Below are 12,894 nucleotides of genomic sequence, written 5' to 3' on the forward strand. Positions count from 1 at the left end.
TTAATATTTAAGTATACAGTTTGGGGATTTTAACCAATAGGGCAACAGATCCTCTGTTGAAAAAAAAAACCCTGCGAGCAGCAGCTGTTCATTTAGCGACTCCTAGTGAGTGATACATGCTCAGAATTAATTAATCTTTCGCATATCGTAACTTCTGAATGAACACACATACACAAAATTATCTCAAAATAATTGTCTCTGTAAGTATTCTCGTAAACACAGTCGGTTATGTTTTAAGTGAACGTATACAGTGGCCTGCTGCTCAGAGAAATTCACTGTACCGGATAAATCTGTCTCTCTCTGTAAATTAGACGACGTGAAAGGGGGCGTGTTTCAAGATACGCAATGGAGTAGACCAAACTAAACAGGGAGGGAGGGCAAAACACTCAACATGCAAACAAAACACACTCCTTGTTGGCTGCGGCCACACACGCGATCGTCTCACTCATCCATTTACCGTATTTTTGGGACTATAAGTCACACCTGAGTACAAGTCGCATCAGTCCAAAAATACATCATGACGCTGAAAAAAACATATATTAGTCGCACTGGATTATAAGTCGCATTTATTAAGAACCAAGAACCAAGAGAAAACATTACTGCCTACAGCCGCGAGAGGGCGCTCTATGTTCTCAGTGTAGACTACAGGAGCACTGAGCAGCATAGAGCGCCCTCTGGTGGCTGTAGACGGTAATGTTTTCTCTTGGTTCATTTCTCTCGTTTCATGTCAAATAAATTTTTGCAGGACCAGCCAAACTATTTAAAAAAGTGCGACTTATAGTCCGGAAAATACGGTAATATTATTATTTCCGTCATTTAAAAAAAAAAGAATATATATATATTTGTGTACCGGGTGGGCCGGCCCACATTGGCCAGAGGCCCACCGGGAAAAGTCCCAGGGGCTCTAGATGGCCAGCCCGCCCCTGCTTTGAGTCTACAATCCACCACACCTACTAAAGATTGTTCTGATGAGGGGAGTCAAAACAGGACAAAAAATTGCCTATTACTTCTAAATTACGCTGTTTTTTAATGTAAATATTTCAATAACATTATAAATGGACCTCAGAAATCAGTACAAAATAATCCAAAGGCATTTCATGACCCCTTCAACTAATATCATAAGTGGACTTAAGAAAAATAAGATATGACTCTTTTATGAGAAGGTTTTCGGGACAGAGATCCATCGGCTCATTTCTTCTCATCTCTGTCCTCCATCATGTTACATTACCTTGCTGAAGGAGATTTTCCCTCTTTTTCAGTTGATTGGGTATTTTATAGTCAGTATGTAGTGGAGAGCATATTAAAGCTCTCTGCAGCATTCATGCTGGGTTTTGCTGAAAACCACTCAAGGCAATTTGGAGAGCATCTTCAATGAGCCTTACCCAGTCTACTCCAAGAAACGATTGGGCGAGGGTATCCCGTGGCAACACACTCCAAGATGGCAGTCTGGTGAACTGTGAGGGTGAGGTTTTCAGGGCCAACTAGGATCATGGGTTCTTTGTAAACAGATGACTGGGAGCCTTCAGGAAGAAAGAGGTAAAGCAAGTTACACAAAGAAAAGGATGTGGAAAGACTCAAGAAATCAGAGAAGAATTTTTGAGCATACCTGAGACTGAGAGCTGCGCTCCTGTGCTGTGTTTGACTCCAGCACTGTTGTGGGCAACACAGCAGTACATCCCGCTGTCCTCAGGGCGAACACCTGTTATCTGCAGCACACCCGTTGGCAACAGAGTATACCTGCACAGAAAAGACAGACATAGACAGGCCCACAGTGAGAGGGAGACATGCATATTTGACAATAACACTGGGTGCACCCTTTCAAATATCATTGTGTGTAAAAGTATTCATGGTTGTACCTGTCATCAGAGGTATCCACGGGTCGCCCATCTCTTTCCCAGCTGATGACTGGCTCAGGCAGACCATGGATTTGGCACTGAAATCGCCCAACACCTCCCAGCTCTGCACGAACTGAACGTGGCTGCACATGAAAATCTGCCATTGCTGAAGACAAAAGGGACAGAGAAAGACAGGTTACTTTAACCCTTCATACACATACTAAGGTCATCCCAAATCAAAGTGCCACCATCTGAACACTTAAAAAGAACAATATGCAAATCTTCACAGAAGGCGGAGTTTCCAAAGCAATGAAGAAGGAAAAATATATTTATTTGGTACTGTCAATGTCCCACCACTTCATACCGATCTTTTCTCTTCCTAAACTTCCCAAAATAGAGTTATAAAGTACACAGAGCGCTGTTCCAGAAAATTAACAACTGAAGTGTCAATACCAGAGCTGATGTGCACTGATGTACTTATATATTCGGAAAAACAATGATGATCTGATGCTGCAGCAAGAATGTGTGTTTGGCAGGTCTTTGGAAATTCCTGTTAAGTGCATGTTCAAGCATACAATACAAATCTCCAATGTCAGTTTCATCAAGCTAAATGGACTGCTTTTGGAGAACACACTATAGTTAAAAAATGTGGGGTCAGCAAAATAAATACTTTTATTCTGAAAGGATGCATTAAATTGATCAAAATGTGACAGTTAAGACATTGTTATTAAAGATTTCTAGTTCAAATAAATGCTGTTCCTTTGAAATTTCTATAGCAAAGAATCCTATAAACCATTATTATGGTTTCCACAAAAAAAAAAAAAAAAATATTAAGCAATTTAATGTTTCTATGCACCAAATCAAGCATATAAAACGATTTGTAACAGATCATGTAACACTGAAGACTAGAGAAATGGCTGATAATAATTTAGCTTTGCAATTGCAAGACTAAATGGCAAAACAAAACAAAACAAAACAAATAGTAATAACAAAAAATTCTATATAATGGTACATTAATATCATAAAACATGATGCAATTTAAGCCAGGTTACACAGGAAACAGACAATTAAGATTGGTTTCCTTCAAAAATTCCATAAAAGGATTCCATACTTTGAAAAACGTTTAAGGTTTTCCCTTAACAATATATGTAAGTGTTCATTTAGCTCAAGTGGTAGAGCATTGGGTTAGCAAGTGCAACGTTGAGGGTTTGAATCCCAGGGAACACATGTTAGGAAAAAAAAAAATTGTTAGCCCGAATGTAATGTAAGTCGCTTTGGATAAAAGCGTCTGCTAAATGCATAAATTTAATTTAATTTGTTATTTAATTTAATTTAATGTAAGTTTTTTCAAAGCCAAACAGCTTGACAATTCCTGCAACCATTGTTTAAAATAGGGCTTTTCTATATTTTTCCAATGATAGCTAATGAGAGTTTTGCTTGTAATAAACAGAATATCAAAATTTTCTTACCAGAACTGGATAAAGTGAAGGTACAGGGAAAATATTTAGTATACATAGTTTAGGACATTTAGGGACATTTTGTTTAAAAATCAGTGATAAAAAGTCTAAAACCTTTTCCCAAAAGTTTTGAATTAGAGGACACTTCCATAAGCAACGGTATAATGTCCCTATCTCTAGGAATATTTGGATTAAGTTTGTGTAGTAATTGTGGAGTTATGTACACCCTCATAACCCATTTATATTGTATAAGTTTAAACCTTTTGAATAGTATACTGTATATACTTGGCATCCCATGTTTAAATTAGGATTTAAACATCTTGACTGAACCCCTTAGTCTGGCCTGTTTATACCTCTGTCCACTCAGTCCCTGCATCCCTGCATCCAGAACATAATTCTACACAGTTTACTAATTTCATAACCAATCAATTATTTCACAGCTTTGGGGTCTTACTTTCACAGCTCAAAAGGCATGAAATTAAACAAAAGTGTGCATCTGCATCTGTTCTTGGCTACTGTGTGCCATAGAAAATAGCCGAGAATTTGAAAAAGAGCAAACAGGAGAATTATTATTTCAGAAGTAAAATACCACTCAATAAGGGTCTATCGGTCTTGCAGGAGAAGAAAAGACAGAAGCAACCAGTTACAGTATAATGACCAGGATTTGGAACCTTCCAGATCCGTACAAGGGAGTGATTTTCCAAAGCCTCTCATTGGGCTGTGACTCACACAGCGTGTCCCGCAGGAGCTCATACTGGGAGAGGGCTGGAGATGAGGGGAGGAGCTGGAAACACAAACACAATTAGCGCGAGCTCTGTCTCTCCCACAGCCAACCACCGTCCTCAAGACAAGTGCTCTTTTTAAATGTTGGTCGTAATTAACTTGAAACAAGCGGTACCGTTCGGAACACTCTTAGCATAACAAGAGGGCCGGGCCCCTCCTGCATCCTCTCTCACTTACCCTTCTGTGTTCTTTTTGTGTCCTACTGATATACTTGTTCCAGCTAATCTAGCATCATCGAGCTCAGAAGGATCTCTGGGTGGTGTTTGGCAGCTTAAACTCACACAGTGGTGCTTCTGTAACTGGTCGTTTTGTTTCGTGTGAGTCAAAGGCGGCAGGCAGAAGAGAGGAGGGAAAAAAAGCATTCTCAGTGAAGGAAGTGGAAAACGGCTCCCAGAGAGGCATCTTTTCAAGGCTTTCACACATATCTCATTGATTGCCTCTGCAGGAGATGTGAGACACAGAAAGGAAGGCATAAATCGAATGAATTTCTCTGTATATCTGTTTTCACTATATATATATATATATATATATATATATATATATATATATATATATATACACTTTTTTTGCTTTATCTCTCCACTGTGATTTCAAATCAACCTTCCCACAAATGCGTCTAAAACATTTAATTTATTATTTAACTTCTCAATTTTTAACATCATCATCATATCTAGGTCAATGACAATGACTCTTTTTGATGCGGAGATTGCACGCTTCACAACAAGATATCTTTCTACTTAATCACAGTCCTGTCATGACAACTCTCGGAGGAACTGGTGTGGTGATGTACATGACAATCTTCATGTATTTGGTCTTTGTGGAATAGATCTACGCTGCTGCTGCGGCAAAACAAGTACGGAGTCTTGCTACTGCCAATACATCCACAACATGCTGCTGTGAGTGGGCATGTAAGAAATATTGCTGCTGCAAGTATAACATACATGAAATAACCCCATAGCATACATGAATCACCTCGTAGCATAGATCTATACAGGTGGAGCTGGGGAAGGTGGAAGGTTTCTGAAGCCAGCTGCACTGCTACGGTAAGCTCTAGTCATATATTTGAATGTTAAGCTCATTGGCTACTAATACAGGAGAGAACCAATCAGCTGTGCCATGTGATAATGTCATTATGTCAGATTGAGTCAGAACTATCAGAACGCACCATTAGAGTTTCATGCCAGAACTCTGTATTTAAATAACACAGCAGTCTAACTGAAATAAAACACCATGCACAATTCCTTTTTTTTACAACCATAATAGAAAAACCAAGCCAATTTAAGTTGGTAAAACTTGTGTTTGAAATGATTATTATTTATGTTTATTACTGGTTCAATTGGTCTGCCAAACCTAATCAAATTCACCAAGTTAGTGTTTCCTTCAATCAGGCCCAGCCAGCTGGTAGTACACTTGGTCAACCATCTAAACCAACTAAAAGCAAGAAAACATGTAAAAGCAACAACCATGCCACATTAAAGTCATGTTCAAACAGAAGTAGCAACAAACAATTTATTCCATATTGTGACATACATCAGAGTGAAACAGATTATAAAAAAAAAAAATAGGATGGGGACTTGCTGATATGATGGAAGCAGATCTAAATGATTGGAGAAGTCTGGCATTTCTGGCATTTTTTTTTTTTTTAAGTGTGTGCCTTATTAGTTTGTCTGTTCCTAGGAATCAAACCAATTGCCTTCCCATTGCTAATGCTGCTGCTATATTAAATACAGGAACAACAGCAGAACAAATTCCCCAGCTGCAAGTACAAATTCCTGAAGGTGTGTTATGAGTATTCATTTCTGTTTTGTATTTGAGGCATCAGAGTGGGTTGTTTCTACGGTGAAGATTTTTTCCTGTTATGTTTTTTCAGGTCTTCTGCATTTGAGCTTTTTGCTTCTCATTAGCAAGCATCCCTGCGTCGCTTCAGACCCAGCACCCTTCCTCATTCTGGCAGCGGCACATCACTCAACTTCACGCCCAAACACAAACAGTCAGGGATGAGAGTGTAGCGGCTGAACCAGTGGGGGCACTGGAGCATACTGTATCTCTCTGTGAACTCCTCCTCCCTCTCCGTCCTTCTGGTCTCCTGCACTTGGTCTCTCTCTCCTTGTTTTCATCTCTTTGTCTATTGGTAGTGTTTCAGCATCACTGCTTCTGGGCTGTGCCCTAATGACAAATGTGCCATCTCCTGACATGCTCCGACCTCTGTTCTCCACAGATGCATAGCGAGCAGCAAGCCGATTAAATTTTAAACAAACATTCCTCAATGCCTCAACCACTGAGGCTTTCTGATGCTAGAACAAAGCAAGCAAAGTATTCAAATCTCGGATTTATTTTATCGTTGTACATCTCTTGCATAAATATGTAATTTATTTACTTTGACACCTGACGGCTCCTCTTATATTTTTGTGTGAATTATGTTAAAAACAGTAAAGGACACTTTTTCCTGGAAGTTTAAATCATAAAAGGCAGTCACACACACACAAACACACACACCTGTATATGGTTAATCTTACAGAGAGACTACAATATGATATCTGGATCCCCTCCAATGCTCTGTCCTTTGTAACTGAAGATGGGGGCTGAGTTCCACAGAGGGTCCAGCTGTAGCCATGGAGCATCTGCCATTAAAACACAACCACTTGTGGTTTCTTATCAACAAAGCCCTGTCTAGAGCAGGTTCCCACCACAGCTGTATACTCTTGAGACAATTAGCAGAATAACCATCACTACTGGTGACCTGCAGCCTCCCCCAAACATTCAGTGGGCAAACTGCGGCCTAGAGACACCTGTTAAAACACACATACACCCTGTAATCAAGATCCTATTTTCAAATGCCATCCTCCCAGTTTCAACTTTTACATATACATAAGAGAAGTACCTAAAATTGGCATTATTGTGCAAAGCTTTTTTGTAGCATTCTGTCTGCTTTTAATAGACATTGATATAACTGATGTCTATTTAAACAGATGCTATGTTAAAAAAAATGAACTGAAATTAGTGTGTGCACCTGTGAGTTCAAAATGTTTGTTTTACATCCATAGTGTGAGATTTACACATGGAAAATATGCAGGGCCAAACTTTAATGTATCTGAAATTAACAGGTTTGTGTAAAGTGGTTTGCCTAATCAAGAATGGACCAAGGGGTCAAAATTTGTCTGGTTAGTATGGCTCAGTTAGCTATACCTTCCTTTTTTTTTTGCAAGCAACAAACTAACATAAAAAAAATATAAAACTAACATTTAAAAATTATGTACTTAAATTTTAAATAGCTTAAATTAAAATGTATATAACAGTATTAAATTATCTTGGCAGGGTGTATGACAGGTGGTTGTGGAGGACTTAAAATAAGAGTGCTTGATTTCATCAGCGATAAAGGACAACAGTTTCAGAGATGGAGCAAATTATATTTTTATTACACAGCCTAGATTTCTGGAATAGCATGCATTGAAGAATCCTTCAAAATAAGACCAAAATGTGTAAAAGATGTAATTCCATTAAAGCAACAAATCCAGTGTCAGTGCCAAACCCAACCAATGTGTTTGTTGGAACCACACCCACCCACACAAAGAACCCCTTTAAGGGCCCCTGCCCTCTGCCATCATACATATAAATAAGAAATGGTAGAGGCCCCACCACTCCTGCCATACACAGATTTGTGTTTATTCACGTTTATTCACAAAAACACACAAACATAAACAGACTTGAGCTTTTTTTTTTAAGCATGAGCTGAATCAATCCCCAGAGCACATGCAAATGTACAGTTGAAGAATGTACACATAAACACAAACAATATATGCCCGCATGAATCTCAATCCTCAAACAGACACACCCAAGCTAAGAGTGTGTAGCAGTAGCAGTTTGGATTCAGCAGTGCTAGCAGAGCCGTTTTATACCCCTCTCCATAATAACCCACTCCACACACACACACACACACACACACACACACACACATTATTACAGCTTTCCTCTTCCCAGCGCGCCACACAGCGTAAATTAACCAGATCTAATTATGGGGAGAGGAGGGAGAAATTGAGAAAAGGAGTGAGTGTGTGTGCGTGAGAAAAACAGAGAGATTAATTGAAAGGGCCAAGAGGAATATGAGAGAGAGAGAGAGAGAGACAGAGAGAGACAGAGAGAGAGAAAGAGAGAGATCTTTCCCTCCATCCATACATTAAGAGCCTAAATGGATGGAACTTGCTGCTTGGATGCAGTTGGTTTCACCATGACAATCACTGTGGTAACGAACAGAAAACAGACCTCTTAATGGTGATTTTAGTAGAACAGGTAACCAAAGCCACATGTACTGTACATACTGGTCACTTCACAGAAGTCGTGTTTGTGTGATCGTGGATGGGAAGTCAGTTTAGCAAGTTTAGGTAGTTAATTTAAAATTTTACAGGGAATTTTAATTCACCTCAATCTATAATGATGATTTCCCTCGCTACAGCAAACATTTGTTTTTTTAAGAAACTTAAACTGATCATCAAAAATGACAGTAAATAAATGTTACAAAATAAGTCTATTATAATGATTTCTAAAGGATCTTGTGACACTGAAGACCGTCGTAATAATGCTGAGTTTTATTATCACAAGAATAAATCTAATTTAAAAAAAATTTCAAACTGAAAACAGTTATTTTAAAATTTAATAATATTTCACAACATTACTGTTTTTATTGCATGTTTGATTAAATAAATGCAGCCTTGGTGAGCATAAAATACTTGTTTTCAATGTATATAGACATCCTATAGACAGCAATGCTCTGCACTCTTCAGACAAGGTACCCCATTGCTCTGAATGTCAGACTGAACAGGTTATAGTCAAATGCAGTAACACTGGAGTAGGCAATGGAGCAAAAGAGGCACTAAGAGAAAGCTGATTCTAAGGCAGAACCAGATTTGTGTGTCAAGTGTATTGACTATAAAAAAAAAAAATATGATGAGGTTCTCCAGTCCACAGTGATGGTTGTGAAATACCTGCAGTGTGTGCATATATGCAAAATACCTGCACAAAATGCATATATGCAAACACAGATTTCCAATTTTTTTTTTTTTAAACTGTTATGAAACTGTTCTAAGTTCACTACATACACAAACAGTGAGCTCCACCCCTCTGGGCGGTCCATTAGACTGCATTCTCCTCCTCTCTGAGCCAAGCACTATAATGAAGATAACATCCATAAATAATGCATATGGTATATAATGCTATTTCAGCGCAAAGTGGGATCACCTCAACAGGCTTTAAATAGTCGCACTGAAATATTATTTTCCATGCACAGAGCTCCCGGGCGGCATTTAAATACAGATGTGCAGCTTTACAGCAACACCTTTATGCACACACACAGTGATTCATCTGCACAGCCTCTCTGTGTACACTGAAGGAGCAACCTGTTCCACACCTCATCTTTGAGTAACACGTCTCTCTGTAAACACACAGGCAAATAAGTGATATGACTTCAAAAGTCATGATTTGTTTTCTTCTCTGCTGAGGGACATGGCTGTATTTTTTACCTCTTCGAAAATGGGATCATCTTGTTTAATTGTCGGCAAGATTAATTGTTTATTTGTTGAAGGTATACGGGGAGACTTAAAAGATAATTCAATCATTTAAGTACCCTGACATAGACTTTCCATCCCTTTTTATGGTACCATGCACTTTAAAATGAGTTAATATGATTTTTATTCAAAGTGCACTGAAGACATGACAGCTTTTTGTTAGGAACAAACCAAAATTATCTGAAATAAAATGGTTCTTCACTTAAAAGGTAAATAAATAAAAAATATCACTCAAACTAGCAAACAATAAAAGCCTGGTCTCTCACAATCACTCACAATACACACAAGTGGAATAGAGTGCATGACTTCTGGTAAAAGCACTTGCTGGCAAAAAAGTTTGAAATTCCAAACAGGGTAAATGATGAAAGTTTTCATTTTACAGTGAACTATGGCTTTAAAATGCACTCATGGGTAGCAAGAATTGCTGCATATTTCTTCATATTTTCAAGTCTTTTCATCCTGCGGTCTTCCCGTGTGTCATGTAGAGCTGCTCAGCAGTGCTTCTAAAATCAATTTCTATCAACATCATAACAATGTTCTCTTTCATTTGGGCCAGCAATCTCCTCTTTGTTTCCTGCAGAGCTCTCTGGGGTCCTGTATAGCTACTGCTGCTGACCTAAACACACTTTTATTGATTTATCCCATGAGGTGGAAGAATTATTATTAACAGTGTTGGATGGATGGATACGCTGTTTCTACGTGTATTTAGCTTTGATTTGAATGAAAACAGCGCATTCTTGTGGCGCGGCTGACACAGAAGAGCATTCGCAGAATTCGGTGATATGGAGAGACACAGAGGATACAAGGGCTGCACGATACTGGGGAAAAAATGACATTGCGATATTTTATTTTTCTGCGATATATATTGCGATATGAAATCTTATCAAATTTTTTCTTACAAACAAAAATGGGGTGAGCACACTTACATTCTCATTTTAAATTATTTAAACATCGACACCATCGTGTCAATTGATTAATATGCGCGAAGGAGAGAGAGCAAGACAGCGCTCGTGTTGTTTGAAGACAGTGAGCGTGCGGCCAGGGCTCGCTCTCTCTCTCTCCCTATGTCTCTCTCGCGCACACGCTCTCTCTCTCCGTCTCTCTCATAGACAGTAAAAGAAAGGTCTCTCTCTCTCTCTCTCTCTCTCTCTATATCGCGCTCTCTCTCTCTCTCTCTCTCTCTCTCTCTCTCTCTATCGCGCTCTCTCTCTCTCTCACGCTCTCCGTGAATCACATTCGTAAAGGGTCAGGAGCAGCTGGCCCGTACAGTTAATGAATAACGGATCAGCTACGACAGCCTACATTGCACATCCTGCGATGTGACTATCGTGGATTCGTACATCGCGATATCGATGCTTAAACGACACATCGTGCAGCCCTAGAGGAGACTGTTGATAAAGGAATTGTTAAATAAAGTCATTGTTTTTGTTTTCTTCCCTTACAAAAAGTATTCTCGTCGCTTCATAATGTTACGGTTGAACCACTGATGGCAGATGGACTATTCTGACGACATCTTTCATACTTTTCTGGACATTGACACTGTTATTTACTTGGCAGCCTCTGGCACAGTCTGGCACAGTCGGTTTTCATTTAAAATATATTAAATTATGTTCCAAAGATGGATAAAGCTTTTACGTGTATGGAATGACATGGGGGTAAGTGATTAACGACAACATTTTCCTTTTGGGGTGGAGTAACCCTTTAATGCATACATACTGTTACAGCCATTTTATGAAACTGGGATTTATGAGTACCTAGCAATATTAACAAATGTACACATACACAACTGCATTAAGATTATTATGATGATGACGATGTATATACTGTACTTTTGTTCTTAAACAACATATTTATAACATTGATTTGCATGTCATTAACATAAATGTATATCTTTTATAAATGTAAATCTTTTTAAAGGACAGGCAAACAATAGTGTGTGTGGAGAGGCGCTTTAGAACATTTTTTTTTTTTGACAGCATAAATAAAATAATGTTAACTTCACAATTTTGCTCCACAAAAATGTTATCTTTGGCTGAAACAGTCAACTAAAAGTGATGGTTTACTTTTTAAATATATTTTTAGGAATCTTTCTTTACACACACACACACACACACACACCTGTTATTTCACTTTAGATGGCACTGATTCATCCACTGGGGTTTTATGGATCCCAATGACTGTGTGTGCTTTTGGAGCGTCAATATTTGGGCAGCTACTTGCATTATATAAAATACAGACATTAAATTTGTATTATTTTAATTGTTTGATACGATATGTCTCTTACAAAACCACCCACCCCCACAAAAATCACACACATTCTGCTAACATGAATTTGGATCTTTGAAACACTGTCTAAATGCTGAGCATATTTGTCTTGTTAGAACACGGCCCCCAAACTCATTAACACATCATTGTAGTGCCTCGTCTTTAAAAAGGAAATGTGGGGCCTATTTTCCATCCTTTTAGGCTGAAACATATTGTAAACCTACCGACATATACATATCAGGACAAAAAAGGTCTATGTAGTGCAACTAATAGCCAAATACAAAAGACTCAGAGTGAAATGTGCAGAGAGAGGGCTGATGGGAAAGCCCTGTAACTCATTATGCCCTCAAACCATATGCTGTCCACCTCTGCTCTCTCTAGTCTGGAAGACAACAGATTCACTTTCTCCGTCTCCTGCATCTGAATTTCTCCTCTCTCTCTCCCTTTAGACTTGCTGCTTTAATCACAAAAAGACCCATTAAAACAGCAGATGCTGAAAATTGAGACATAATTTGAATGACTGTTGCAGTGAGAACAAGGGATAGAGGAAGAAGTAGAGAAAAATAAGAGAGATGCACAGACAGATAAAGAGAGGAGGGGGTTGCAAAACTAATTAGCCAGGTTTCTTCTGTGTTGTCTTTGTTGATATTTTCTCTGTAATTTCTTTTCTTTTAGCTTATTTTAGGAATGTTCATTAGTGTCTGCTGGACGCGCTGTGTGTGTGTGAATGAGCGGGAAAGAGTTTGGGGAGACTCTTTTGTTTGTTTTAATGATCGAGAGAGCTGAGATCTTCATGCTCATTACAGCACTTCAAACACCGTTACTCATAATCAGGAGAAAGGAAAGACAAAAAAATTAAATAAGATAAAAATACAATGATAAACTGCCCAGGGAGTCTAATGCCCTACGGAGGGAGGTCCAATATTCCTTCTCTCCCCATCTCTGTTCCCATGCTCTTGGCTCTCAGAGTTTAAATGGGTTGGACTAAAACTAGGC

General features: G+C 38.7%; 1 protein-coding gene across 1 annotated transcript in view; it reads right to left on the minus strand.

Moving 5' to 3' along the window:
• The window catches only part of LOC113051544 (immunoglobulin superfamily DCC subclass member 3-like), a 68,755-nt gene that overhangs the window by 17,368 nt on the left and 38,493 nt on the right, over window positions 1-12,894 (minus strand). The window contains exons 3-5 of the mRNA XM_026215393.1: window positions 1,857-2,001; window positions 1,607-1,737; window positions 1,383-1,520 (exon numbers count right to left, since the gene is read on the minus strand). Coding sequence (XP_026071178.1) covers window positions 1,383-1,520; window positions 1,607-1,737; window positions 1,857-2,001 — 414 coding nt within the window. The remainder of the gene's footprint in view (window positions 1-1,382; window positions 1,521-1,606; window positions 1,738-1,856; window positions 2,002-12,894) is intronic.

This window comes from Carassius auratus, chromosome 32 (genome assembly GCF_003368295.1).
Source record: "Carassius auratus strain Wakin chromosome 32, ASM336829v1, whole genome shotgun sequence".
Taxonomy (NCBI): Eukaryota; Metazoa; Chordata; class Actinopteri; order Cypriniformes; family Cyprinidae; genus Carassius; species Carassius auratus.